The sequence below is a fragment of the Molothrus ater genome, chromosome 16, assembly GCF_012460135.2.
Source record: "Molothrus ater isolate BHLD 08-10-18 breed brown headed cowbird chromosome 16, BPBGC_Mater_1.1, whole genome shotgun sequence".
Lineage (NCBI taxonomy): Eukaryota > Metazoa > Chordata > Aves > Passeriformes > Icteridae > Molothrus > Molothrus ater.
Genome location: NC_050493.2, coordinates 7144251 through 7172247, shown reverse-complemented (window position 1 = coordinate 7172247; position 27997 = coordinate 7144251). Strand labels below are relative to the sequence as shown.

At 42.3% G+C, this 27997-nt stretch overlaps 2 protein-coding genes across 2 annotated transcripts in view; both read left to right on the top strand.

Annotated features, from left to right (window-relative positions):
* Positions 1-9796, top strand: part of OTOA (otoancorin) — a 34969-nt gene extending 25173 nt beyond the window's left edge. Inside the window, exons 23-29 of the mRNA XM_036392094.1 lie at positions 537-692; positions 2087-2229; positions 2621-2757; positions 3718-3815; positions 5682-5874; positions 6988-7077; positions 7616-9796. Of these exons, the coding sequence (XP_036247987.1) occupies positions 537-692; positions 2087-2229; positions 2621-2757; positions 3718-3815; positions 5682-5874; positions 6988-7055 (795 nt within the window). The 3' untranslated portion in view covers positions 7056-7077; positions 7616-9796. The remainder of the gene's footprint in view (positions 1-536; positions 693-2086; positions 2230-2620; positions 2758-3717; positions 3816-5681; positions 5875-6987; positions 7078-7615) is intronic.
* A 5376-nt stretch (positions 9797-15172) lies between these two features.
* On the top strand, positions 15173-26819 carry KDELR2 (KDEL endoplasmic reticulum protein retention receptor 2). The gene is made up of 5 exons (XM_036392412.2): positions 15173-15353; positions 21850-21950; positions 24363-24521; positions 25559-25811; positions 26509-26819. The coding sequence occupies exons 1-5, from the start codon at positions 15263-15265 to the stop codon at positions 26541-26543; spliced, it is 639 nt and encodes a 212-aa protein (XP_036248305.1). The 5' UTR covers positions 15173-15262; the 3' UTR covers positions 26544-26819.
* The last annotated feature ends 1178 nt before the right edge of the window (positions 26820-27997 follow it).

Here is a 27997-nt window from a genome sequence, read left to right as displayed (position 1 = left end):
AACACTTTAAAGTTATTTTTTATTTTAACATTGTATGAACACAATCTAGAAATCAGGACTGTAGGAACTGGCTCTTTGTCTGTATTACTTGATTCTCTACTTTGTCTTTCCTTGTCAGTGACTGAGCCAGGGTGACTGGTCACAAAAGGAACTTAAAGTCAGTCCCCTGGAGCAGTTGCAGCTGGGAAGAAGCCTGGGTAGTGCAGGTGCTGCTTTCTTGGCAGTATAACAGTGTGGATCTAGGCACAGATTCCCATTTTTATTCTTCTTAGTGGTTTTGCTCCTACAGCCACACTTCCAGCAGTTCATATTCTGACTCATCAACAAGTCCAAGCTGTAAAAATTGCATCATTTTTTGATGAACTAATCATTATTGGTGTAGAACCTCAAAAACCTTCACAATACCTAAGCTCTGCGTTTTGTGTGCAAAGAGGAATATTCAGATTTTAGGACTTTTGAACCAAAGGATTTGAGAATGGTGTATATAGAGGAAGAGTCATGATGATTTAACAGATATTCATGGCTCTCATCTAAAGGTTTGGGGGTTGCTGCCAGACTGGAGGAGTTACCAGATCATCTCCCTGGGCCGCATTGCTCTGGCACTGAGTGCACAGGAAATCCCAGAGCTGGACCTGAGCTCCATCGACACCGTCTCTGCTCTTACTCAGCAAACAGGATGGACTCTTACCCAGGTGAGTGAGGGAGCTCCTGAGTGTACTCCTGGTGAAAGGCTCTGCATTCATGCCCTTTGGGACCCAGGTCCTGGAGCTGCCTAGAAAACAGATCCAGGGACCAACACTACTCCCTGCTGCTTTTCTGCAGTTGTGCCCCAGTGAAAGTGGCCACAAGGTCAGCACTGGTGTGTGCCTGGCTGGGGCTTCCCTGGGGAGGTGGCCAAGACAGCTTCAGTCACTGTTAATTGGGGTGGGGATGAGTGTGTGTGTTCTTTAGCACTTGTCCACTAAGCAGTGGAAGGAGGTGAGCAGCTCCTCTCACACTGTCCCTGGAATAGACACTACTGCTGGAGTACTGGTCCTTCCTAAGGACAATCACAGAATAGGCAGTGTCCCCAGCCCCAGCATCCATTGTCCTACAAGGCCTATATTAGCAGATACACTCCTCATGTTCCTTTCCTTTAATAACTTCTAGTTACATCAATGGGACTTTCATAATAAGTTAAAAACTTCTATTTATATCTGCAATAGGCAGCATATTTCTGACTTTGTGGCCCATCAGGGTTCTGTGGCTGCAGAGGTGCTGGCATGGTGGCAGAATATCACAAATCTGTTCAATAGATTCATGTTCTGAAGGGCACCATAAGAAGGAGGCACTTGGGAGGATTTTACACAGAACCAGTTTGCTTTTGAGGTTTCCTGCTGTCAGTAAGAGTAGGTAGTTAAAAGAGAGTCATCCTGCTGAATTTCAGTTGTCTTAAAACTTTGGCAGCCAGATAAGCTAGTTATTTGAAGCTCAGCATTGTGGATGGATTAGGAAATCTTGGAAGATGATTATTTCTTTCACTGGCTTTGGAAGATGCCTTGGTGACGTGCTTGAGATGGGCTCAGCTTTTAAAGGATTAGTTTAAAATGAGCACCATCCTAAATTACTTTGGCTTGCAAAGGCACTTTGGTACCAATATCCCATTCATATCTGAAAATTAATCCTTGACACAGGTCACCACTCATCTATGGCACTTAAATAAGACAAGTCATCCTAAGTATTAAAAATAATAAAATTACATATTGATCCCCTTAGGTATTTTATGTTTTCTTGTAGCAATGTAACTGATCCTGTGAGGCAATCCAGCACCATTTCTTGTGGTGAAGGCTTTCCCTGTGACCTGGCAGGAGAAGTACAGAGTCTTTTCACACCATTTGCATTTAGCAAGTGGTTGGGTAACAGTGCCCTGGTTTAGTGTCACATGTAGGTGGTGACAGTGCTCCTCCTGAAGGCCATGACCATACACTGGGCAGGCTCAGGATATTTATTTATGCTCCATCGCTTTTGGTAAGATTTTAATCCTCTAGTAACAAACCTTTCAATTAGATTTACCCTCTTCATGCATGCTGTCTTACTGCTTTTGTAGGCAAGAGCTATTTTACAAGGTTTTCTAGACGACTCTGGCCAGACCATCAGCACATTAAAAAGTTTTGATTTAGTTGGATTAGGAGCTGTTCTCTGTGCTTTGAACTCCACAGAAATCACATCCATAAGGACTGCTGAATTCAGGTACTGCATTTTATATCTAATGAAATATTTATTAGTAGCTCTATTGATAAAATTTATTGTGCCGTTTTTGTTCCATCAAGATTTTCAGAGCCTAAAGGACACCTTTTTACATTTTAAATGCTTTTAGAAAAGCAGAAGGCATGCAGCAGTTTTTTAAAATGTGTTCTTCTATAGTTTTCCTCTGCCATTTACATCTCACCATTTAAGTATTGCATCAAGAAATAGAAGTTTTTGCTTAAAACCTGAAATATTTGTATGCAATTTGTGCACATATATTTTAAATTGAAAATGGGTTTTACAGTCTTCTTACAGCAGGCTTAAGTATATTCCAAGCCTATTTAGTACTCCATGTAAATGCAGCTTGTAATGATGACCTTGTTGCCTTTTGCAGTGCTGCAATTGCAAGAATTGGCCTGTTGTTTTGCAGCACCCCTGTTCTGAGGCAGTTTAAGAAGATGACAGAATCTGTGTTTGGTGCTGCTCCCAGCTGGAATGGCTCTGTTTTACAGGAAATTGGTACTATAGCAGGTAACAAAGCTACAGCTCCAGATGGTAATGGTGAAGCATTGCTGTTAAAGATGGGTTCACCTAGCTGGGGATTTTTGCAGACTGGCAAAAGACATTTCTTCCAGAGGGGAATCACCTGCAGGGACAGATATCCAGTAATTGCAGAAGCACTAAGGAAAAGTTGTGATATTCTCTGTAAGGTTCTGTAAATCTGCTCAAACTGACCTTGGGAAGCACAGCCTGAAGTTACTTGGGTCCTGTAAGTTGGAAAGGGTAAATCAAGGAGGGCAAAGCCAATCAGGATTCCAGCCCCAGTCACTCTTGGTGAACCAGGCTGCCCTGGGAGGAGCTGGGCTCTGGCTGCCCAGAGATCCTGCCTGGAAAGAATGGGCTGCCCAGGGAGGAGCACAAGGGCAGGACTGGCCTGGAGTGATGCTTCTCCAGATACTTCTCCAAGGGCTCTTGCAGCCTCTGAGACCTCCTGAGCCAGAGGTCACTCCCAGTTTTGTTCCTGGATTTGTTTCCCTGTTATCATTTAACTGCACATTGAGCTCTCAGAATTTTTAGCATCCCCAATGCCTGTGGCAATGATTCCCCACCACAGCCACCTAAGTGGTGAAGAAGTCACTCCCATTGCATGATTATGTTCCCTAACATGGATAAGAAGAGACTGTGAATGAGCATTCCCTGATAACATTGCTTATGATTTTATAGGCTTTTATAATTCTCTTTTCCAAGATAAAGTAATTCAGGTAGAGTACATTCCATGTCAATGGCTAAGGTCAGAGGATCTGTAATGCTGAAATATAATGAAAGAAAGAAAACATAGAAAGAACCAGCATCTCTCTATAAAACACCCTGGAATAAACCATTTATTATATATATATTTTTAATAGGTGCTTAAAGTTTATATTACCTTAAAAATAAATTTAATAAAAATAACATTAATTGAGTTTTGTTTGTATTCTGTGGTTTTTTTAGGTGGTTTGAATGAGGATGAATTAAAAGCCATTGATAAAAGCTTGATGCCATATTTCCAGCCATCAGCAGTAAGACATATACCTCCTGAAATTTTCCAAGTAAGAGCTTGATTACTGAAGAAGTTACTAAATTTCTATTGTTTTTACTCTGGCATAAATAAACTGCAGCACTGATTTATAGGTTTTGGGTTTTGGAAAAATTTTCTATGGTCTGTGAAGTGAGAGACCATCAAGGATCTGGAACATTAACTTTCAGCTGTATCATCTGTATTTGTGATGCCCATGAAATATGCTAGACAAGCTTTATTCATCCTTCAGAATGCATGCCAAAGAAATAGCAAGTATCACAAAACTGGGAATGGACACTGTATCCTCCAACATTTTATTCAGATCTGAATTTTTGTCTCTGTTTATTAGCATTTGCAAGGATGCTGTAATAGCTACAGATTTCTCTGCTGAGTGTGCAAGAGCTGTTTTATTAACCTAAAATCTGGCACCATTCTCCCAAGTTAGCTCTGAAAAACAGATTGTGCAGGCAGATACATATCAGAAAGGAGTTACATCTAATTACAGCACCACTGAATGTGGACCAGAAATTAGAACAGGGATCCTGAGATCATTGCCTCTGACTTTCTTTGACTTAGTGACAAGATTAAAACTCTGCCTGGGCTGGTCTCTTTCAGCTGCTCAGACAAACAATGTACTTATGGACAGTTGAGCTAAACAGAGAGTTAACTGTGTCAGCTCCCATAAAAAAGAAAATCTCCTTGAGCACTCACTGTGCACAGTATCACTGACAGTTCAGATAAGCCTAAAATGTCATTGCAGAAACTATTTCTTTGCAAAACAGCTCAATATCATCTTGTAGAACTTCTAGCAAACAACATTTTTGTTAGTAAGAGTAGGAATAATACTACAAAAAGTGATTAACAAAAAGCACAGTACCTCTTTGGAAGAGTTTTCTGTATTTGAAAGATTCAAAGAAGACTTTGGTTTTACACAGGTTTTTTATGGCCTCATTTTGCAGCTGTATAAATTATTCAGATTTTGATTTATGAAAAATTACATTGTATTATGGACTTCAAGTGAGTTAAGAAGATGTTCAGTTCAGAATGTCTGAACCTGTAGACATTTCCAGGAGTTTGCTGAGTTTAAACCAGCACACCATTTGGTAGACAATGAAAAATGGGCAGGGGTTTGCTCCATCATCTGACCTACTTGCAAGGGGAATTTTGTCTTTCCAAAGTAGAACCTGGATGCAGAATTGTTGCAAGGAAAAAAGGCTTGTTGTGTAGGAGGGTTAAAATGCTTGTGACTGCAGAATGTTAACTAGAACTAAAGCAAACCAGCCTGCTCAATAATGCAGGCTTTACAAACTGCTTAATTGCTATATGATATAAGATAATTACTGTAAGATTATGATTGCCATGTTTAATTTTTGAATTTGATATGAACAAACTGGGAAGATTTTCAATCTAAAAGAGAAAATTGAATAATAAGATTAAAGCATGGGGTGTTTTCATCTCATTGCTCTACTGCTAACTATAATCAAAGGTCAAATGTAAGTTCAAGTGAGGTTGCTTGAGAGCAGAAATAAGAGGAAATAAATGAAAACACAAGAGGTTGCACAATACCATCAGTCTTTGAGCAAATCAGAAATGAAATGGCTGGAAAATTAAACTCCAACAATATATTGAAGAAGTGTACAATACAGTGCTGACATAGAAAGCTTCTCAAGCTGTCAGCTTCCAGCATCAAAGAGAAAGGTGACAGATAGATGAGTGGTCAGGGAAGTAAATGAATACAGAGGATTCTTTTAAGCTCTATTGAGCTCTTTTATAGCAACACAATGTTGAAGGCTAATGTCCCTCATTCCAAATGCAAGGCAGTGCTGGCTTCTGATTCCTTACCTGCCTTCTATAATTGACAGCCTAAAGCAATTTTTCTGTCTTTTGTTCCTCTCAGGCATTGTCCCCAGAGCAAATAGCAAACCTGGGCCCGGAGAACGCCGCCATGGTGACAGGATGGCAGCGGGAGCACCTGGATGCAGCACAGCTCCAGAGCCTGGGGCTGGCACTGGATGGGGGCAGGAGCAGCAGCCCAGGGACACAGAGCACTGCAGGATCTCCCCAGGAGGGACAAACCCCAGCTCCCAGCGGTGAGTGGAGTCCTCCCTGCTCCTGCCTAGGGGAGGGACACACACCAGCAGGGTGTGAGGCCTCACTGCACACACCAGGGTCAGGCCTCTATTCTGAGGTGGGTTACAGTGAATTTACCAATCAACTTCTACAGTCGTGCCTCAAATCACATGCCTGCCCGAGACAAACAGCCAGGAGGATGCTGGATTCAGCCACAGCAAAAGGTAATGGAGGAACTGTCAGATGGCATTAGCAGCTGTCCAGTAGCATTACACTGTGCTAAGCACTAGCTTGTGTCAAAGGTAGTCTGAAACAGTGAGCTTTTCCCTCTCCTTCTTTCCCATATTCTTTGCCTAAATGTAAGGCAAGGGTCTCCATCTCTGGACCTTCAGGTCAGAGCCTTTATGTGCAGCAGAATGTTGTTTGCAGAGCTGCAAGTGGAAGGAGGTAGTACTGGGCTGGGTTAGCATCTTTATCCAGACTGTAGGGCCATTGAATAGTTTTTCCTGCCATTCCCATCCTATTTGGAAATAAAGCCTATTAGTACCTATACTTCAGTGGTTTAATCTTTTACTTCTTCATATTTCAGTTTATACTGGGCAATGTCAGTGGATGTGTTACAGTGAGAGAGTTTGCACATAGTCAAGACAATATTGAGAACTTATCCCTGTCAGACAGTAAATATTGTTGTTTCCAGTGACACCAGCAAGACATAAGATGTTGGAGGAGAGAGAGAGGGAAGCTGAAGTGCTGAAATAGAAGTAAAGGGAGCTAAATTGCTATGATGCCCTTGCTGGAATTAGAGCAGGCCTTCCCAGAAGCACCTGGGGAGTGCTCTTAGCCCAGCTCCCTCTCACATGTGATCTGTTCCTTCTGGAGGTCTGCCAAAGGGAGGAGTTTTCCGGGTAAAGATCACCTGAGCTGTTGAGCTCCTTGTCCATTGGTCCTGTCTCCCTATGAAATGCTTCTCTTTGGAGCTGTGTATGTTAAACTGGAAGTGACATCTCTGGAGAGCTGAATGTAATTAGGATTCAATTGTTGCAATTTGCTGCACCTCTTTGGAGTGGTGTAGATAAGACTTCTAGTCCTGAGCTGTAGCGTGACACTAAGAAATAAAACCTTCTGCTTTCCAGGTGCTCCTTGTTTGAGTGGCTTTGGCATCTGGCTGTGTGCTGTGTTTACACTGCAGCTGCCTTTCTGAACCCTCAAGGGTTGAGCTTGAGGTAAGTTCTATTTTCAGTTAGAGGTAACTTTATAACAGAAGCACAGATCACCTGTAACAGGGAAGAAGGACTGTGGGATCCTCTTCCTGCTTTGAATACAAAGATAACAATTCTTGAATAATTTTTCTGTATTAAAAGGTGTCTTGTACCTTGGCTAGACTATCTCTGAACCTAATCAAGGGGAAAACACTTTATCTTATCTTTATTGTAAAGCCAAACATAACAAAGGTATATTTAAAACACCAATCTAAATAACGTTGTTATTTAGAACATGTTCTTGGTTTTACTCTGTGTTTTGCCTGTTCCAGGCTATTTATAAGAATTTATTCCACAAACAATTCTATTTAGTAGAGTATTGCCACTAACTTTCACTGGATTTTAACATTTTGACAGGCTAGTATTTAATAAAAGCACTGGCGGGCTTGAAGTTTAGATTCCAGTTAGGCTAACTAAATGCTTAAGTATTCTACTTAGTCTTTAAGATTGCAAAGCAAGGCCTGTCAAAAGACTTAATGTTTTTCTTTGCTTTGATTTTCAGTGTCCTGGAGCTTACAACAGAGATGCTAGAGATAAAAGAGTGTCAGCTCAGCTTGAACAGTAGAATCAAGAGGCTCTGAGAATTCTGAGTGTAGAGTTCTTACAAGCAAGACCCTCTCTTCTGCCATCATTATGAGAACTATCTCCTTTCCACAGCTTTACCATTAACAAGTAACAGAGTACCCCTGCAAATACTTAAGAGTTTAAAAACTGGAAATGGCTTATCTGTCTCATGAGAAAATCACTGAAATATAGGATTGTGTGTTAGGTAGGAACTTGAATTCTAGGGAGGAGAGGTAGCAGGGGACTGTTATTTGGAGGCTGATGTCTGATGCCCAGTGCTTTTTACATGGGCTAATTTGGTCACACTCTTCTGTCCTTTTGTTGGGTTTTCTTTTACTTCAAGTGTACATTCCCTGGAGAGGGGCTGTCCTTCTGTGTGGTGTAGTAGAAGCTGCACTAAAGTTACTGCTGTTGCAATAAAATAGCTTCATCTCAGAGCTGCTGGTTTAAAACCTGCTCAGACAAGAGGTGATAACAGGCTCTTAGAATTTAAGCACCTCTACAAAAGGTGGTTTCCCCCTGGCTGTTTGTATTCAATACAGAACTGTGGACACTGGGGGCATTGGCAATACTATGAGTATTTCATGTGACAAAATGACCATGGAAACCTGCTTATGTTCATCAAGAGACAGTGCTTTCACTCCAGGTGGGGTTGAAGTGGGAATAGTGAGGGGAAACTGTTCACTGGGCCTAAGTACTACTAGGACTGTCAATCCAGTATTTTCCACAAAACCTAGAAAAAGGAATTTCTCATAATTATAAACCATAGATACTTTCCTGTGTTTTATCAGCATATGATTTAAGTGTCTAATATTAGCTTCTTATGCCTCAATATTTCTCAATAATTAGCTTCTCAGTATTTTAAACAATGAGGGGGGGGGAAGATATATTAAAATCCTCTTCATATGAACATACATTTTGATGTTGTTCAACATGGTTTTAGACCACAAGCACATGGCACAATTTTCCATTTTGCCATTTCAAAAGTCCTATGTTTTCTAGACTAAAAAAGGCTATGCATGGACCAAAAAGTTCAGCTTTTTCTTTCAGGGCTGTACTGTCGCAAATGCCCTTCAAACTGTAATTTGTATTTCTTTATGGCAAACATTACATCTGGCTTCTCAGCCCTGAAAGTAGAATTGAAATTTTTCTCAGCTGGGGCAGCAATAGGAGTGGGAGGGTGTGAGAGCTGGAGGGAAGAGCCTGGCTGCTGCTGGGCAAGGTGAATGTGAGCTCTTGCTGCAGCTGGGAGTAACAGCTCCACCACAGTGCCATGTATTCTGTAATGTCAGCAGGGCCTAACTTGGTTCTCAGGGCTTTGGCAGTGGCAAAGTAGGCAGTGAGGGCCATTTCTCACCCCCTCCTTTCCCTCTTCCCCCTTCAGCAATCTGCTGCTTTGGGAACTGCCTTTGCCTATAACTAACCCTGGCAAGTGTGACATGATGTTAGAGATAATACTACATGCTTTAGTTCTGCATTTTATAAGCAAAGAATTATGATTGCTGCAAACTGCCTGGCACTTTTTTCTCTAATCCTCACAGTAAGATTCTAGCTTCTCCAGCTGTGTTTCCTTTTCTGCATGGGAACAAGAGATTGAGACATATATTTAAATAGAAAGAAGTTTGTTTTATTAATCCCAGCAAATACATGCAAATGCCCACTAAAACCAAGTGGATCGAATGCATTATAAAGATTTATCTGTGTTTTCACATTAGAAAGTTCTGCCTCACTCAGTTGTGAAAGTACTAAAAGGTTTTTTGATTTCTAGAAATTGCCTGACTTGAATTGTGTGTGCATTTCCGAAGATGCAGGAGAGTATTCTCATGTCAAGAAGACAGTCAGCATTTCCAGTTTAGCTGCTTAGGTCACATATGTGACTTAGCTCTACCAAGCCCTTCAAAAATCTATGAGAGTTGAAAGTAATCTTCTTCTGTCAATATACCTGGGAGTGATTCTGTTTGCAATTATGTAAGTCAGAGTTTAGATTTTAATTGGAGCAGGAGTGAGTTCTTTGTTTTGTGCCATCTGTGCTGTAATTTCTTTCAAGCACAAGTGCTTTCAAATAGCTAAACTGCTTGATTATTTATATATTTTATTAAATTAATAATTACATTAAGAACTTTGGCATTGCAATTATGTTTGGTCAAGGGCTTATCTATTTCTTACAAGAGTAGTGTAGGAGGGGTAAATGTGGAGCACTGACTTAATGTTCTACTGATTTCACTGTGAGATTGCAAATGCTGTTTGGTTCATGAGATGGTGTGAGCATTTTGGATGGCAAGTATTGTAGAAAAGCAATTTTACTCCTGCCAATGTCCCTCCTGTAGAGGTCACTGATGGAAAAGCCCATTCTACAAAATCTGGGATTCGTTAGACACTTCCATCAAAACTGTTGAAGCTGAATTTCTGTGGGAAGAATAGATGGAAAGGGGAGAAAGGCATAGAGAGCACAAGTATGCACGGTATGTAATCTGTGTGTGTGACCTGCCATCCATTCACAATCCTGCACACTGCCAGAGGAAACTGAAACATGGACACTTTACTTCCATGGAACAAACCCCAGCACCCCTCAGTGCAGGCATCGTCCCCTCTGCAGATGTGGATTGCATACAACATGCACGTGATCACTTTCACTGGAATGCACTCATGGGAAAAATGCCTCACAGTCCCTCTCTTTTTGCATGATCAGGGTTTTGGGGAAGAATATACCACAGAGAAATGTGGTATAAAGATTTGATTCTTAAAGAAATGTTGCTCTTTATAGATGTGGGTAACATTTGTTTAAACCAAGCTTAATTTCTCCTACATTCTTTTTAGTTCTTTTAGATCTTTGAGAAAGGAAAAAAAAAATGGATTTCTGCATAAATCTGCTGTTGAATATAGACCATGATAATAATTGTATCTGCTTATTGTGAGAACTGCAGCTCTCCTCTCCACTTGTGACCCTTCTGATGGCTGCTGGGCAGTGCCATACATCCTGTGGGATGCACATCCAACTGCTGACAGTCACAACCCTGGTGTGGGCCTGGCTCTTCTGAGTGCTTTGAGCCCTGTGACAGGTGACCCTGTCCAGCAGAATGGGAGAGGAGGCATTTCATTTCATTCCTGTGATTGAATGTAGGATCCTTCAGGAGTTAACAAATGGGAAGAAATACTATTGTTGGTTTATTATTTCAGTGCCTAATACCTTTATGTTCAGAAATGTATTTAGAAAAGAGAAAAGGGCTACTGATTCTGGATCAGCAGGAGAGAAGATATCCTTGTGACCTGGTACTGAGGTAAGTGGCACATCTGTGGTATCTGTAAGTCCCCAAAAGGAAGAAAACAACTGCCCATCCACAGTGTCTGAGAAGTGTCCCTGTCAAAGCTGGCATTCTGGCTGTTGTCAGCTTTTGTACAGTGCATGGAATGTTTGACTCCCAGTGATCTCAATCTGTCACATCAGAGCTAACCAGCTCCTCAGTCTGAGGCTCTAAAAATACTGTTAAAAAAAAAAAGGCATCCTACCTTAATTTTAAGAAGCCCTTTATGCCTCTGTATAATCTGCTCAAATATTCCAGAGGCAATTACATACTGCATTATGGCAGATTTAGTTTCTCACTTCAGTGCTGTGCCTGGGGATCATCACCCCCTCATTTGCTTTCCAGTAACACAAATTGCAGCCCCATCAGATTAGGCTGGGACCGTGTCAGGGTCCCACTGGCTGCCCCCCCTTGGAGCAGATGTGAGACATTACTCAGGGTGTGCCAGCCAAACCCAGCTGGGGCTAAGGAGACATTGGGCTGACTCACTCCAGGGACAGTCAGGAAGAAGCAAGGACTCAGCAGTCACCTGGAATGTGTCCCTGGAGCAGGTACCTGGCCACAGTGCAGCGTTGTGTTCTGGCTCCTGCTGTGTTGTGTTACAGACACCGCACGCTGCTGCCCAGGGGGACACTGCCAATTTCCTCATGGCAGCCGAGGAGCAGCCAGCAAACTGCACTACCTTGTTCCCCTGTCATACTCTCTTCTCTTTAGAAGTAAATATCAAATTTCAAATAATCTCTGCTTTTTTTTTTCTTTTTTCTAAAGAGGTTGATATTCCAGGCTGGTACACAAATTTAAGCAGTGGTGTCTCTTTATTTCAGTGGAAATGTTTACATGTTGTTGATAAGTTTGTGGGGGTTTTTTGGTGTGTTTTGGGCTGTTTTTTGTTTTTTTTTTTTTAAACAGGATCTGTAGGCATGGGATGAGGAGAGCTAAGAACCTTATAGTCCTCATTAGTAAAATATTCTCATCTGTGCCATATGATGTGGGACAGCCTTAGGGACTGTTTACTCCAGTGCTGTTGCAAGGGAGGGATCTGACTTCCTTTTCCAGTAAGGCAGGAGGGAAACTGGATAGAAAAGACAGGTCTGCAAAGAATAAACAAAAACTCCACTGTAAGTTAAATTTCTTTTATTTGTACCCCAGAACATTTGGAATTGGTCCTCAGAAAGAGTATTTTCTGCATTGTTATACAGCATACTGTTGGAAAGTGCAGATAAATAACAAAAAGTCAAAAAGCAAAACAGACATGTGTGCTGTCCAGGTATCCATAATTTCATATTTTAGTTAAGACTGTGATCCATTATCAAACCATCTTTCCATATCTTTCTACCTAGTCCTTAGACAGAAATTATGAGACTGCCTCAAAGACCCCACCAGACCTTGCCTGGCATCAGGACATGTAGGAGTTTTGCACCAAAGGCTATTTTTATCAAAGTTCACATCTGGTTCTTTATTTGTACCCAAAAATAGCCACAAAATGTATTACATTTTTTCTGCAATGAGTAGAAAGCAACCAATGTCCATCTGCCCCTTTCTGTTCAGCATCAGTCTGCTTCTCCAATCCAGATTAATGAGAGGATTTTCTTGCCCTGATGATGCAGGAACCCAGGCATGTTCAGAGCTCAGAGTCCAAGTGACTGAACATTGAAGTATTAACTGCAGGAATTGTGACTGATGGATTACTTGCTTTGCTGGCAACAGTATAACTCTTATTTTCTAATGTTTTAGCTGGTATAATTAGCCTTACAAATATTTAACATCTCACTTAATAGCTGTAAACTTTTCTTTGCGGGACAAAGAGAAAAGGAGAGAAAACAAAAGTAGATTCCTGTAGGAGAAATATGAAAACAGAGGAAAATGCTAATCTGTCACAGATACAACAGATACTTTCTGGTACTGCTTTCCTTGATAATTTTTAACCATTGTATATGGAAGTGAACTGTATTGATTTATCAAAGACTAGCCATTGCTATAGTTAAAATCACACTGGTTTGATGCACAAGCTGAAACTGCCCTAGGTCATGTTTAATTGGGGCCTGACATGTTTCAACATTTAATCAGATGTCAGAAAACAACTTAGATCACAAACAAGTTCTGCATATGAACTGCATATGAACTGATTCCAGATATGCATCTGTCAGTGTCTTTATTAGCTACTTTTATTTCAGTATTCAGCCTTTAAGAATTGTTGAGATCTGACATATGAAATGTTCACATTTCAGTCAAGCCTGTGTCAAACAGGCTGGTCCAGCCAGTGCTGTAAGACATGTCTGTGTTTTCAGAGCTCACACGTGTGTGCAGTGATGGAAGTGCCTCAGCTCTGCAGCTGCTGATGTTGTAGTTGTGAATTTGCACTTTCTCCCCTCCTGTTGCAGTTGGTACCACAGATTTGGGGAGTTCTGCCAAAAGCTGTTGTCTTCAGTACAAATTCTCCCAGTACTATATTTGGGTTTTTAACATAAATCCTCAAGTAGGCAACTCCCTGGTGGTTACATCAAACATTATTCGATGCCAAAATTATTCAGTATCTGTTTAAAATAATTATTCTGTTAGAGTTCAGATCTATAAAACTTTTCAAATACAACATACAACCTCTTCTCTTAGGAAGTAGTAAGAGATACTAGGGAGCTTGTCAAGGAGTTGTGCTGCTGTACTTGTAAACACAGTGTTGTAAGAGGACAGGCTTTGATTCCTAATATCTGAAAATAAGTAAATTTGGTTTTGTCACACAGTGGGTACTTACTGAAAAAGATAACCTCCATAGCAGGTATTAATCAGTTCTCCCTTCTCATGATTATGTAAACTCTCTAAAGATTTCAATCTTTGTGCCACATTTTAAAACATTCAAAGATTGTAGTTAGGATCCTTTTCTTAAATTTCAAATAGTCCATAACCTTCTGCTGTGGGAACTTTTCAGTGTATAATTTGTAACAGTGAAGTCCTTACACTATTTCCTCAAACGGGTTGTGAAACAATGTAAACCAAGAGATTTTAAAGAAATGAGCTACCCAGGAAAGCACCACTGGTCACCTGGAATAAGCTGTTACCCGTTTTCTACAACCATTGGAAATCCTGTTCCTGGGCAGCTACTCCTATTTTTCTTTGCTCTTGTTTGGATTGATGGGTTTTTTTACAGAGAACATTGGAGAGTTATTAAGAGGAGATGCCTCTTTTGAACTGCCCACTGAACTTTACTGGTCATGTCCTGTTTTAGGGATTAAGGACTCTGAAGAGGCAGTGTGCCGCCTCTCAAGGCATGATTATTGGAGAAATAATTGTTTTGGTTTTTTTTTCTTTTTCTTGGAAGTTTACACAGAATCACGGAACTGTTAGTCTTGGAAGGGACATCTGGAGATCACCCAGTCCAACCCTGCTGCCAAGGCAGGGTCACCTGGAGCAGTGACACAGGAACGTGTCCAGGTGGGTTTGGAATGTCTCCAGGGAGGGAGAATCCCTGACTGCCCAGTGCTGTCCCAGTGTTCTGCAGCCCTCAATGTAGAAAAATTCTTCCTTGTGTTGAGGTGAAACTTCTTGTGTTCCAGTTAATGGTCATTGTTCCTTGTCCTGTCACTGGGCCCCACGGAAAAGAGTCTGGCACCATCCTGGAACAGGCTGCCCAGAGAAGCTGTGGCTGCTCCATCCCCGAAGTGTTCCAGGCGGGCGGGATGGGGTCCTGGGTACCTTGCTCCAGTGAGTGGCATCCCTGCCCATGGCAGGGGGCAGAACGAGATGATTCCTAAATACCCTTCTCACCCAAACCATTCTGTGATTCCAGATTCTGTGACCCTCTTGGCACCCACCTTTGAGGTATTTATATGTATCGAGGAGATCCCCCTTTGGTCTTCTCTTCTCCAGACTAACAAGGCCCAGCCCTCACAGTCTCTCCTAAGAGAGACACTCATCACCTTTATGGCCTCTGCTGGACTGTCTCTAGTAGCTGATGTAGATTTTCACACTGTTGGCCTCCAAAACATAATAAAATATACATATACTATGATATATATTATATTCGCTATTGTATGTATATACAGATCAGCTTCTGGGCCGCCCCAAGGGCTCTGTCCCGCGGCCGCTCCCCTGCGCGCCCGGGCCCGCGGCTGCCGGGGCCGCCCCGCCGTGAGGGCGGCGCGGGGCGGGGCGGGCGCTCCCCCCGCTTCCCGGCGTGCACCGGCGCGGGGCTGCCTGGCCACGTCCCCGGGCCACGTCGCTCGGTGCCCGCTGAGCTTGCGCCATCTTCGCTCCCCGGCTCCGGCTGCGCCGCCGCCTCTGCCGCCGCCATGAACATCTTCCGCCTCACCGGGGACCTGTCCCACCTGGCGGCCATCATCATCCTGCTGCTCAAGATCTGGAAGAGCCGCTCCTGCGCGGGTGCGTGCGGAGGCCGCGGGGCGGGACCGGCTGGGTGGCTCCGGGCCGCAGAGCCCCGCGGGAGCCCCGCCGGGGCCGGGCGGCGTAGCCCCGAACTCGCCTCGGGGTGTTGCGATCGCCCCCGAAGGGCCGCGCCCCGGGGAGAGCCCAGCGAGCCGGGGCGGCGGGGGGGGTCCCGCCTGTCTCACTGGCCCGGGAGGCGGCCCCGGTGAAGCGGGCAAAGGCGGGGAGGGCATTGACCCCGCCGGGGCGCCCCCGAGGGCCCCGGGGCGGGCGGGCAGAACTCGGCCCGGGCAGGTGAAAAGGGACGGTCGCTCCCGTTCGCGCAGGGGAGGGGGCTCTGCCCTCCTTCTGACCTCCCCGCGCCTCGGCCCCCTCCAAATGCAGCGCTGGCAGAGCGGGTGAGCGGCCGGGAGAGGGGGAAGGAGGAGGCGCATCCCCGCTCCGGGGTGGGGGTGCGCCGGCGGCAGCTGCATTTCCCTGAAAGGTGTTGTGGTTGCCATTATTTGTACTTTAATCCCTGTGCACCGGAGCTGCGGCTGTGTCCGGGAGGGTCGCTCCTTCCTTACGTAACTGCCCGGCGGCAGGCGAATGAATGAGGAGGCCGGTTTGGAGGGCGGGCGGGGGGGCAACAGCTCGTCCCCCGCGGGGCGAGCAGCCGCCCTCCCTTCATCCCTCCGTCCCTCCATCCCTTCCCTCGCTTGCCCTGGCCGCGCCCGGCCCCCGGGCCGCCGGTGTCCGCGGTTTGGTGCAGCGCCGGCCGCCGCTGACTCGCTGTTCGCAACCTCTGAAGTTTCCCCGCTCTCTCCTTCCCTCCGCGGCGGCCTCACGCTCCCCCTCTGCTTGGCTTTTGTGCAGGAATTGAGCAGTGCTTGGTGCCGCTGTTAGGGCCGGCGGCGGGTTCGCTGTCGGCCCGCAGTAGGAAGCGCTAGGAAGGAGATTCCCGGCGGGAGCCGCGGGCTGTGTGTGTGACGTGGCAGCGGGAGCCGCGCCGGGTCCCGGCCGAGCCCCGCTCCGCCGCCCCCCGCTGCCGCTTCCCCCCCGTTCGCAACGGGCGTGCTCCAGTTCCTTGTGCCGTGCTTCGCTCTCTCCCTTCGGTGTACGGTGTGGTGGTTGCAGGGAATTGCAGGCAGTTCCCATAACTGCAGCGTAGCTGATTCCTTTCAGAAAACTGGGAGCTGTTGTCATTCAAAATGGGCATTTCCTTGCGGTGTGTGTTACGTGGATCGGTTTTGTTGTGCACGGGAGTTTGACTGTGAGCTTGGCTTTGCCTTCTCTCCAGTGAGCTTCTCCTTCTTTAGTGAGGGCGATTGAAAATCAGTTTGCCACGTTTTGATGATACTATTCAAATACCGGGTTAGCACTGTTGAACAGATGTATCTGTAAAGTTTTCAGTTAAAAACATGAAGAATTAGTTTAAGTTGTAACCTGAAATAACTGAGAATGGGGAAATGAAAGAGATTTACATTACAGGTAGGAGGAAGTACAGGTTCTGTATGTTGTCATGTCAAATCACCAACTAATCACTTGGTAGCACAAAAAAAAAGAGTAAATGAATAGTTTTGTTTTTCAAAAAGTAAACTAATAGCTTTGTCTTGAAACAGACTTAAAGTAAAAACTGTTCTTAACTTTACAAAAGAGGTCAAGCAAGTGGCTCCATGGCCCACATGCAGCGATACTGCAGAACTATTGTTCCTGAGGTCACGGAGCACCAGAGCACCTTCCTGCTGAACCTACCTGGCTCAAGCTCTAGTGCATCACAGGAATCCTGCCTGGATCTGGCAGGAGAGGGCCTTGCCTCCTCCAGCTCTTGAGTAGAGCTTTGTCCTGTGTTTGAGAAATGCAGTTGAGATTACGAACAGCAGGAGGGTTAATGATCTAGAAGCTGAATGTCATTTAATGACTGAAGAAAGAAAATGTGAAATTCTATTGCAAGGCTGAAATTCAGATAGGGTTTGAGCCAAGAGATTCTTAAGTGACCTTTGGATGTGAGGTTATTTACGCAGTATAGTACGATGTGACCTGGTCCCATCTTTCTGCTTAAAAAGTGGTCTGATGTTGCTTTCCTTAAGCCAATTGTGGTTGAGAATCTCTGTTAGTAGGGGTTTATTCATAAGAAAGCAGCCTCACACCAGTCATTGCTACAGCTTTGTCCAGGACAGAAAAGTAAACAGGCCTGTATCACATAGGGGATACAGCTCTCCCCTTCCCCAAATTAGCCCTGGACACAAGCACACATGCATGGGCTCTTTCAGTAAAAATATTTGCTTAATTCATTTTCCTGAGGAGAAGAAAAAAGAAAGCAGAAATGTGTTTGTCAGGGTTGCTTCTTTGGTGTCTTCTAGTTCTGCCTGAGTCCTCAGGAGTAAATCCAGATGTGTGTTGCTGCTGTGATTGGTGTCTGAGGCCTAGCAAGTTTGTCTAGAATGAGAACATGAATACCTCAAAGGACCACGAGCAAAGAATTTTATTTTTGGGGCTCTATTCTGTTCCTCCTAGTGGTTCATTGTTGTCAATTGAGGTTTCTATTGATGAAACTGATGTAAATATACATTTGCATATGCTTGTAAAGTCATGCATGACAATAACCCCTAAGTAGTTACCAATTAATGTTAAGCAGCTACAGAGAGCCACTTATTAGAGGGCTTTCTGCCATTTCTTTACATTATATGTTATTAGAACCATTAATAAATTAAATAAACTTAGACCTCGTGGTTATTGGCGACTAAGGAAACACAGGCAAACCAGCTGCTACTTTAACCATGCACTTCTGGAGCAGTAGAGGCTTTGAAAATAAAGGAGGGTTTCTGACTGCTGGCTGCACTGCAGGCTGTGATCCATGGAGAGCTGGCAAACCACATGGTGCCGACTCCTCTCTTCTGGTTGCATCTGTGTGTGTCTGAGCCCTTTGTTCCAGGAGAGCCCTGTAAAAGCATCTGGAAATGAGGGAGACAGCCTGTGCACCTCTGCTGCAACCTGCTGGTTTTTGAAGACTTATAGTCTCCATTTTCTTTCTTAAGAAGTGGCTCCTCTAATTGAAGAAGATAGGTAAGGCTAGGGTCATCTGCACTTGGAAGCAGTCTGTGTTTTCTGCTTCTGAGAAACTTAACTTTTTTTTCTTATTTAGTCAATAGGTTGAAAAGATAAGGGGAAAGCAAATCACATCTTGACTTCAGAATTTTAGAGATGGCAGGGAAACAATTTTTTGCATGTCTGGTTGGGTTTCCAAATTTAGAAATTGGAAAAATGTTTGCCACTCAAAATAACAGTTCAAAAATCATTAGGAAGAGCCATGGAGAATGTAATAGGTAGCTCCATTATTGACATCATGTCATAATTAGGAAATTCATGAGACTTGAGGAATCCTGTGCTTTCAAACATTGTCCTGTTCAGACTGTATTTTCTTACCCATTTCAAGTCAAATTAGGTTGTTTGCAGTGCAAATTACTGCCTGAAAATTGATTTGCCTTTCTCTGTGCCGTTTATCAAGTGTTAAAGGTGACCTGCGGTTGCAATGCTGTCCAATTATAAGCTGTATACTCGAAAAAAGTAGTATAGATAGTAAATGTGTAGTACTTTTGCTAGGTAATGTAGCTGTATCTCAATTTTATGTGTCTATTGTGGACCAGATAATATGCTAAGATGAAGACTTCTGACAGTACTTTGCCATAGGCTGCTGCTAATTTGTCTGTATTTTCACAAAAGCTGCTGCTTTAGGTAGCTTTGAAATTTTTTCTCTCTCTTTGAAGGAAAGTATTCTCTTTGTCAGTTGGAAAATTTATCTTTAAAATTAGGTTGGGTTTTTAGATTGGAAGCGCAGGAGTCAATGCTGGTGCTTATTAGCACAACCAAAGGAGTTGTGGTTCTGTGGGTGATGTGGACTTGGTACAGAACGGAACTACTTTATTTTTAAAAGTCTGTGAAGTTTCCATGGGCAAAGTATGGACTGACCTTCCTTAGAAGAATTTTTGTTTGTAGGTTTTATGGCTGTGATGTGCAGCTCATAGTTGGTAGGTGCTGTACACACTGCACAGCTCAGTGCCTCTGCTCCTGCCTGTTATTCCTTACCTGACTCACCACAGCAAAATGAAGTTGATAAGAAAGTACTACAATTTCAGCTCTGCCCTCCTGCCTGGCTGTGAAAATCACCTGAATTAAAGTTTCATGCTATGGCTTTCAGCCAAGCTGGAGTGCACAAGTTGAAGGAGTTTTTCCATGTGTGAGGATGAAACAAAACGGAGAGGTTTGGTTCTTCCAAATTTGAGCCCAGAGCTTTGGAAGAAGAAATAAAACCATGTTTTATTTAGTTCAGGAACTAAGTAACGTTTGTGGGAGTAAAAGGAAAGGGAGAAGGATGAGAATAGCATCATTGTAGCCTCAGTGCATTGCAGTTGCCAGCGGTGAGCCGGGGTCAGTGCTGTGATGCATACATTGATACATTGCCTAAAGTCTTGAAATGCACAGAGTGGTACAACTGTTGTGTTTACCTGTCCCCTTGCCCTGTGTTTGTTTGTAGTTTAGATGTTTCTCCCGTCCTTTCATAGGCCTTTGGTTTACAATTTAAACCTTGCCTAGTCTAGTCTAGCCTACTTTACTTGAAAATTAGTTTAATCTTGGGTCTAGGGCGGGTTTCAGGATTTCACAACTATTCTAAAGATTCAAAAATCAGTGAGAATATTGAAAGCCTCAATAAAAATTACATCTTTGGGGTTGAGGAGGTAAGATTGGCAATAGCTTATAAGAATTTGTCAAGTATATTATATGTATTTATGACAGTATATCCAGATCCAAATTTATAGCTGTTATCAATAATTAATGTCTCTTACATGCTAGTTGGCTTTTGGTTTTCTAATTTTTTTTTCTGTTCCCAGTTATTTGCTAAAAGAAAATAGCATGCTAAATAATTTAGCCTAATTATACTCTGTAGTATCACTCTGTTCTGTAATCTGTCCAGGTGGATTTCTTTGTCCTGTGGGTTCTGACCTTAGGACAGCTTTGCCTGCTGGGAGGTTTTATTGGCAAGTTGTGATGCTCACAGGCACACCTGGGATGAGCCCAGAGTGCTGCTGCAGCTGTCTGTGCAATGTGGTTGTAGTTCAAGAAATGTCAAATATATTTTTTTTCCTAAACTTTGGGAGGACATTTGTTTATGGGGGTTTGTTTTGGTTTTGGGGTTTTTTTGGAGGGTGATGTATTTTGTGTGTGATACTTGCAGGTTGTGTTTTACAGCTCTGCAGCCTGCAGGTTTTGAGATGGTTTATGTTCCCTGTACTGTACTTGGGCTGTTCTGTAGGTGGCCCACCAGGCTCACCTTGCAGACATTTCACATGTGAAATCTGTAAACCCCTTTTTAATTGTTAGTGTTTCAGCCATTCTTGTACTTCATAGGTTAAATTCCTTCATCTGGAGCAGTTTATTCCTTAAGCTGGAGTGAGAAAGGACTTCAATAGCCATAGCAGATTGCCTTCTCCTAATTGCTTTATGGTGCTGTTAATAAAAGCCTTTCTAGAAATATCTCTGTATAAAGGGAAAAGGATTTTCAGCCTCTCCTACAGAGTATTTTTCCCTCTTGTTTTTTGAAGAAGACTTGCATGCTTAGCTGAACAGATTCAATTATTTTCGCCCTGGATGACTGAAAACAAGAATAATTGGAATAACAAGACAGAGGCACAGAGTAGGTTGTTTTGTCCCCCTGCTGTGACACACCACCACATCAGTATTGTGGAGTGATGCTGCACCTCAGCTTTCAGAAGCTTTTAGTGACTGACTGTGCAAAGCTTTTATGCTTCTAACTGTGCTCTAGTGCCTGAAGTTAAGTACAAACAAACATTTTGACATTGGGGCTTTGACCTAGAATCAAAAGTTGCTTTGAAGATGCAGTGTAGATGTCTGACATTTTTTCTCACTTCTCTTCCTTTTTAAAGTTTTGTTTTAGTACATAATAACATGTGGGTTTGATTGGATGTTTTTCTCACCATGTGGCCAATTGAGTCTATGAATTGAATTGCCTTATGTTTTAGAATCTATGTATTCCTCTAAAATCCCATTATTGGTGCCATCTTACCTCCTGCTTGTCACTGGGTCTGTTCTGTATTGCCCTTGTACCTTTGCAGCTATTCAGCATCTAAAGATTGTGCTGAGCCATGTGACAGCACTCTGACCACTGAAAGCTAGTGCAGCCTTGCCCAGTGATAATACAGAACAGATAGCTCCCAGGTGATACTTTTGGAGATGACACTACCTGCTGTGAGTAACTTCTAAACCTTGTGTAGTGCCAGCACCTCTTCCAGTGCAGGGTAACTTATGTTCACACTACTGAGCTATATGGGCTTAGAATTCTGTTTGTACAGCTTGGGAACTTGGATTTTTGTCCTAATTTTGTGATCAACCTGCTTAAAAATAAAGGACATCTATATCCTTTCTCATTCTTGTCATCAAATGTTGCAGAGCACCTCATCACTTTCTGAATGATTAATTATTTCCTTTATCACTTTAGGTATTTCTGGGAAAAGCCAGCTTCTGTTTGCACTGGTCTTCACTACCCGTTACCTGGACCTCTTCACTTCATTCATTTCATTGTATAACACATCTATGAAGGTAGAGTATGCTGAAGAGTCAGAAAAGCTAGTGAGGTTGCATGCAGAGTGCATAATGCCATTAATAAAAGCCATTTTTAATGGCCCACTGCACCAAAGCTCTCGATGCGCTTTGGATAAAGAATGTGGAAGATGGACTCAAAATCCTACTTATTTTCTGCACTCTACATGCAATTTTAAAAAACTCTTTATATCAGGACTGTGACATTTAGAACAAATGACATTTTGGTTATTGAAAGTACAAGCTTTTGGAAAAAACGGTTCAAATAAACTGTATTTCTCATTTGAGACATTAAAGCTCAAGTAAATCTCCTTTTATTCACTACAAGGTAAATTAGTATTCAGAGTGCACTGCCAGAATTGCAGCTACTGTCTGGTCAGAGGCTGATGAAAAGTTGACATGAGTAAGCTTTAAGGAATGTAGCTTCTGTGAGTTATACCCCTGTCACTTGCCCACTGAATGCCAGTGAGGCTGAATTTGAGTTTTTTACTTGCTCATTCCTGCAAGTTCTGGTGCTGGGTACAAGAAAATAAAGCAGTGGTCTGGGAGAGGGCAGTATGTTTATGGTATTTTTAATCCAATTCCTTTATTTTTGGATTTTCTTGATGCTTTTCAGCTTTAATTTAGAGGGTGGTATAACTTTGCCAAGAGGAAAGACTAAAATAATCAATAACACAAAATGGATGGATAAATTAGGGAAATAATACTGTAAAATAAAATATTGTGTCGTAAACTCACACTTGCTTTCCAACAAGTGAAATGTGTATGCTGAAGTTTTAATATTAACAGTATAGATGAAGAGCTATGGATTAAATAAAATATTCTTGAAAGACAAGTTTTTTCCATATGCAATTTCTGATTGGAAGTTACCATTAGGTGCACTAAAGGAGAAGGTAGGAGTTTTCTGCCATTCATTTATTTATTGGTTGTGATTCAGGGCCATGAGCACATCTTTGTTCTGCAGCCCTCCCAACCAGAAAACGAAGGAATGTGGAAATATTAACTTTCAAAATGGTAGCTCTATTTCAGTTTCAAAGGTTACTGCTTAGAAACTGATGGATTTAATTGTCTTTTCAGCCCATTATTGTAGTGTCAAGATGAAGCTGCTTGAGTGTCCCAACACAATTTTGTGTTTATATTTATATATATGTAGGAGGATATAATGTTACACAGTTGTTGAGAACAGTTGAGAACTTGAGAGAGCTTCCGTTGAGAAGTCGAGAGTTGAGATCCTTGAGATTAAGTTTGTAATGTAAGAAAATTGGATTCATTCACACTTTCTCAGTGTCTTCTATGACCATACCTGCTGTGATTTGTTTACACCCATAGTAAAGGTTCCCTGTATCCTGTCCTGTGGTTCTTTATCTCCAGCTGGGCTGCTCGTGTAGCAGAGCCTTTGGATTCTGAGCTCCTTAATACAGTATTTGTAGGATTTTGTCTGTGAGCAGAGCATTTAGTGATTAATAGCATCTGCAAACAGTAGGATTTTTAATCTGTTACTTCTGTGTTGCAAAGAACCCTTTTTTAATGTGATAAATGGTTTGGAACATTTAATCTTTGTGCTGAAAGTGGCAGAAGCTAAAATATTTGTCTAGTCTGCTGTACTGTGTTGACTCCAGGACAATGAGCTTTGTCCTGATGATGGCAGATTGACCTTTAGAAAGTTTAGATTCTCTCTAGTTCTGTTTTCTCACCTGTAAAATGAGGCTTTTTGCTTATTCCACAGGGAATAGTTATAAAGTCTACTGTGCCATAACCCTTCAAAATGGTTAAGCATCAGCTCAGATTGAATTCTGGTTCATTGCTGCTCTCAGTCTCGTAGGTTTTGGGGCCTCTTGGTTGGTGAAGAGCAGTGTCCAGTTGCCACTCTTCAGATTTTAGAGATGTTTAAAGGTCCAAAGCAAATCAGCTAACTTGTGATATGTTAAATGGTTGTCTGAATGGGGATTATTGAATATTTATTTATTGCCACATGAGCCACACCATTCTGGGCTTTTTGAATGTAGAGAGGCCCCTTCCATTATTATTGTGTGTATGTACATGCACATTTTTAACCTAAATGTTTGGGACCAGTGCTTGCCTTGCAGTTGCAGAACATGTATTCCTTCTCCAGTCCTTCTCCTTCCTTAGTTCTGGAAAGGGTCTTCACCTTTGGGCAGTCACTTCAGCCATGGGCATGCGATGCCTTTAAAGCACCAAAACCAGTAGGGCCCAGAATGGCTCATTTGGAATTATAACTCTGCTGACAAAAGTTAAGCACCACCATTGTTTATGTGGTTCTACAAAACCACATAAACAATGCAAAGAATCAAAAAAGTCCACTCTTACTCATCTTAGTGCTTATTCAGGGAGTGTGATTTAATCCTGGAACCTCTGTGGATTGTTTGGGGTTATTTCTTTCCTCGCCCTCAGCTTATCTACATCGCTTGCTCGTACGCCACCGTGTACCTGATCTACATGAAGTTCAAGGCCACCTATGATGGAAACCATGACACCTTCCGAGTGGAGTTCCTGATAGTTCCTGTTGGTGGGCTCTCTTTTCTTGTCAATCACGACTTCTCTCCACTGGAGGTGAGTTGATTGTGGGCATGAGATGATATTTGGAATGTGAGGATGAGCATTTTTAGCCTGACAAGTGAATGGTTGTAGGTTGTTTATGTTTAGTAGGTTCAGGCTAATCCTTTCCCCAATGAATCTTGGTGGTGCAGATATCTGTGCAAATTTAAGGCACTTCAGGAGATCAGCATTTTTATCAGCATAGATTGTTTTATTAAGCAGAAGACACTGTTTTTCCCAGTACACTCTGATGACTGTATTAATTCAGAATTCCTTTTGTTCTGTTTGTTAAAGAAATCCCCAGGAATGCAGTTTGTGAATAGTTGGTGCCACCTGGTGAAAACAAAAGGAATTATACTACTATTTAAATTCTATAGAATTGCAAATGATCTAGACTATAAAAAAGAATTGCATTATATTTAAAATGCAGCTATGTGTTTAGTTGCAGAAAAATCATATTAAAATGTCATTACAGAGAATTCAAATAGGTAATTTTTTCCTATAAAATAGAGAGTAACTTTAAATGCTCGTTTTACGTGGGCTGAGCTGCATTTTTATATTGGGGTTAAATTAATTTATTACAGAGTAAAGGAATTTGAATTGCAACATTTTGAGATATATTTTAAATTTTGCTCTGTGTTAACTCATTCTTTAAACAAATAGATAAAAAATGGAAGAACATTAAGCAGGGGAAGGGACTTGATCTCTTCTGCAGCTTTCTCAGCATGGTCTCTGTAAGCTGCAGTTCATGGTAATGTGAACTGGATGCACACAAGTTCCCTCACAAGTAAAGCTGTGTGTGGCAGCTCAGCAGAGAGCTGGTTTGGAGAGTCTGCTGTCTGCCAGGAGAGTTCCCTCCTCCCATCCTCTGGCTGATTATGAAGCTTTTGCTTAGTTTTTTCCTGTACCAGGGAAAGTTTGCCAAAATATTGGACCTGTATGAATAGGTCTTCATCCATCCATAACATTGTTAGAGAGTGAAAAGTCGAGCCAAGTCAAATATTTTCTGTCCTGCTGTTATCAGTGATATACCTGTGGTTTTCTCCTTTCAGATACTGTGGACCTTCTCCATCTATCTTGAATCGGTTGCTATTCTCCCTCAACTTTTTATGATTAGCAAAACTGGGGAAGCAGAGACCATCACTACTCACTATCTTTTCTTCCTGGGTCTGTACCGTGCCTTGTACTTAGTCAACTGGATTTGGCGCTACTACTTTGAGGGATTTTTTGACCTCATAGCTGTTGTTGCTGGTGTGGTCCAGACCGTTCTGTACTGTGACTTCTTCTATTTGTATGTTACAAAAGGTAAGTAATGCAGTAACTTCCAGCTTCAGGTTGTGGAATGTAGCAGTTAACAGGTTCATAGGGGTATGCTACATCAGCATTATGAGCTCGTTAATTCTGGGTGCAAATTAGTTCTGAAGTACCCTTGATTTGTCAAGTACACTTTCTGCTAGTGTGGGGCATTTCTGAGGATTTTTCTGGGTGTGGGTAGAATATACATATATAAATGGTCTGATGAACTTTTGGAAAAACTTGAATATGGCTAAATATATATTGCTGTTGCCTTCCATGGATAAGCATGATCCTCTTGCTTTCCCTGACCATGTACACTGTTACATACAGATCCTGTGCTTACAGACACCTTTCTCAGTGGTTTAAATACCATAAGAGTTGAAAGTTTCTATCATGTAACCACAAAGCTGTGTTATTTTAGTCATAATTCTTAAGAGGCTAGGTAGGGGGTAGTGGTAGGGGGCTAGTATGTCCTATGAGGATGAAAAGTGGGAACTCCAGGGTGCCACAAGAGGGCAAGGTTAGAATTGTTAATTCTAGTTTTACCAGTATGTATTGAAGAGAGGCAGCCTAGGAGGGCTGTCTGCAGGGGATGGACCTTTTTGGTGTGGAAGGTTTTGGTCCCTGTGACATTTTAGCAGTGTGTGCTTCTGCTGCATCACAACTTTGTTTTGCTGACTGTTTTCTTTCCCACTCCTCCTTGCAGTTCTCAAGGGAAAGAAGCTCAGTTTGCCAGCGTAAGTGCCAAAACATCACCAGCATCTGTCCTGTTGGATGCTTGGACAGAACAATCCTTATCACAAGCAAAGGTGAAGATGCTTGAGACAGAAAGTCAGAAACACAGCTCTTTATAGTGCAGGTAGTCATCAGCGGCTCTGTAAGAACGGAGGAAAAACAACCAGCAGATTTCTGTTTGATGCATCTTGCCTTTATCTTTTTTATTACTATGTATAAAGATTTTTTACATAAAGAAACTTATACTGTATTAATAAATTCAGTGTATGGTTTCAATTGGAATAGTTCCAAAAGTGAGATTTTTGTGAGATTGTTTATGACCAGGAACAAGTGCAAACGTTTTTTTTTAATTTTCAAGATTTTCTTTGAAATGACTGATTTTTTTTCTTTTTTTTTTCAGTGCACAAATATGTGCATCCTTGATGGATGGTAGTCATCTGTTCTTTCCCTTTGATTCAGTTTTCATTCCACTATATTTATTTTTTTTCCAAAAGGCGAATATATGTCAACTCTAAATCTGAAGCCACCAATGTTTGATGTGATGTGCTGGTGCCCAGTCTTTGTGCCATCTGCTGACATGGAGTTCCTTATTCAAAATATATGCTGGTGCTAGAAGGGGAACAGTCATGTTTTGAAGTTGTTCCCCTTCTAAAACAGACTGATGGCAAGAGGGCAATGAGGAAATCACTTGAGGCCACAAGGATGGGCTCTTTCTGTTCTGCCATGATGTCTGGGAGGGTAATCCCAGTAATGAAAGCACTTGGCAGCCCAGGCTGTGAGGGGGAGGAGATGCGATTGTGTTAATTAATGGGAAATGTCTGTGACTGTGTTGTTTGTTCAGGAAGAGAAGGTTAAATATCTTGGCTGTCCAGCCCTGCTCCACCATTACAGCTGTGGGAAAGGGAGACGTGTAAGTTGTTGATTACAGAAATCTGTGGGTGATCATTTTAAACAATATCTACATTTTCTTATTAATGAATGCTTTATAAGCAACTTCCATGTTCAGCTTCAAGTGGTTTTCGATGTCACTTTTGGACAATTAATATTTTTTTTATAAACTTTTCAGAATCAGCAGCACCGGTTACCATTCTTCATCCTTTAAATGATTCCCTTTTTTTACTGAGCTGTTGCATGATTTATCCTGTGTTACCATCCTCAATAAACACTTTATGAAATGGTGAAAACATTCCGGTTTTTTTTTCATTTTTTTCATTCTTGAACGTGAAAGTTTTCTGTTTGCCTGGGACTGGATGAAAAGTTGTGGTGAGGATAAGCTGCCTAATATCATTGCTGTATTAAAATAAAAAGTTTTTAAGGCTCTGAGGGGCATTATCGCTGATGGAAGCAGCGATGGCTGAGTTCTGGGTTGTTTAGTAGGAGCTCAAGTCTACACCCTGGTGCAGAGGAGGGTTTGGTGCTTGTGTTTGGTTTTATCTGCAGTGTAAGTTGCCATCGTTCTC

Coding starts and splice junctions, on each gene's coding strand:
- KDELR2 (XM_036392412.2), top strand. CDS start 15,263: ATGAACATCTTCCGCCTCACCGGGGACCTGTCCCACCTGGCGGCCATC. Junction 15,354..21,849: donor GAAGAGCCGCTCCTGCGCGG/GTGCGTGCGGAG, acceptor TTATCACTTTAG/GTATTTCTGGGAAAAGCCAG. Junction 21,951..24,362: donor TGTATAACACATCTATGAAG/GTAGAGTATGCT, acceptor CCTCGCCCTCAG/CTTATCTACATCGCTTGCTC.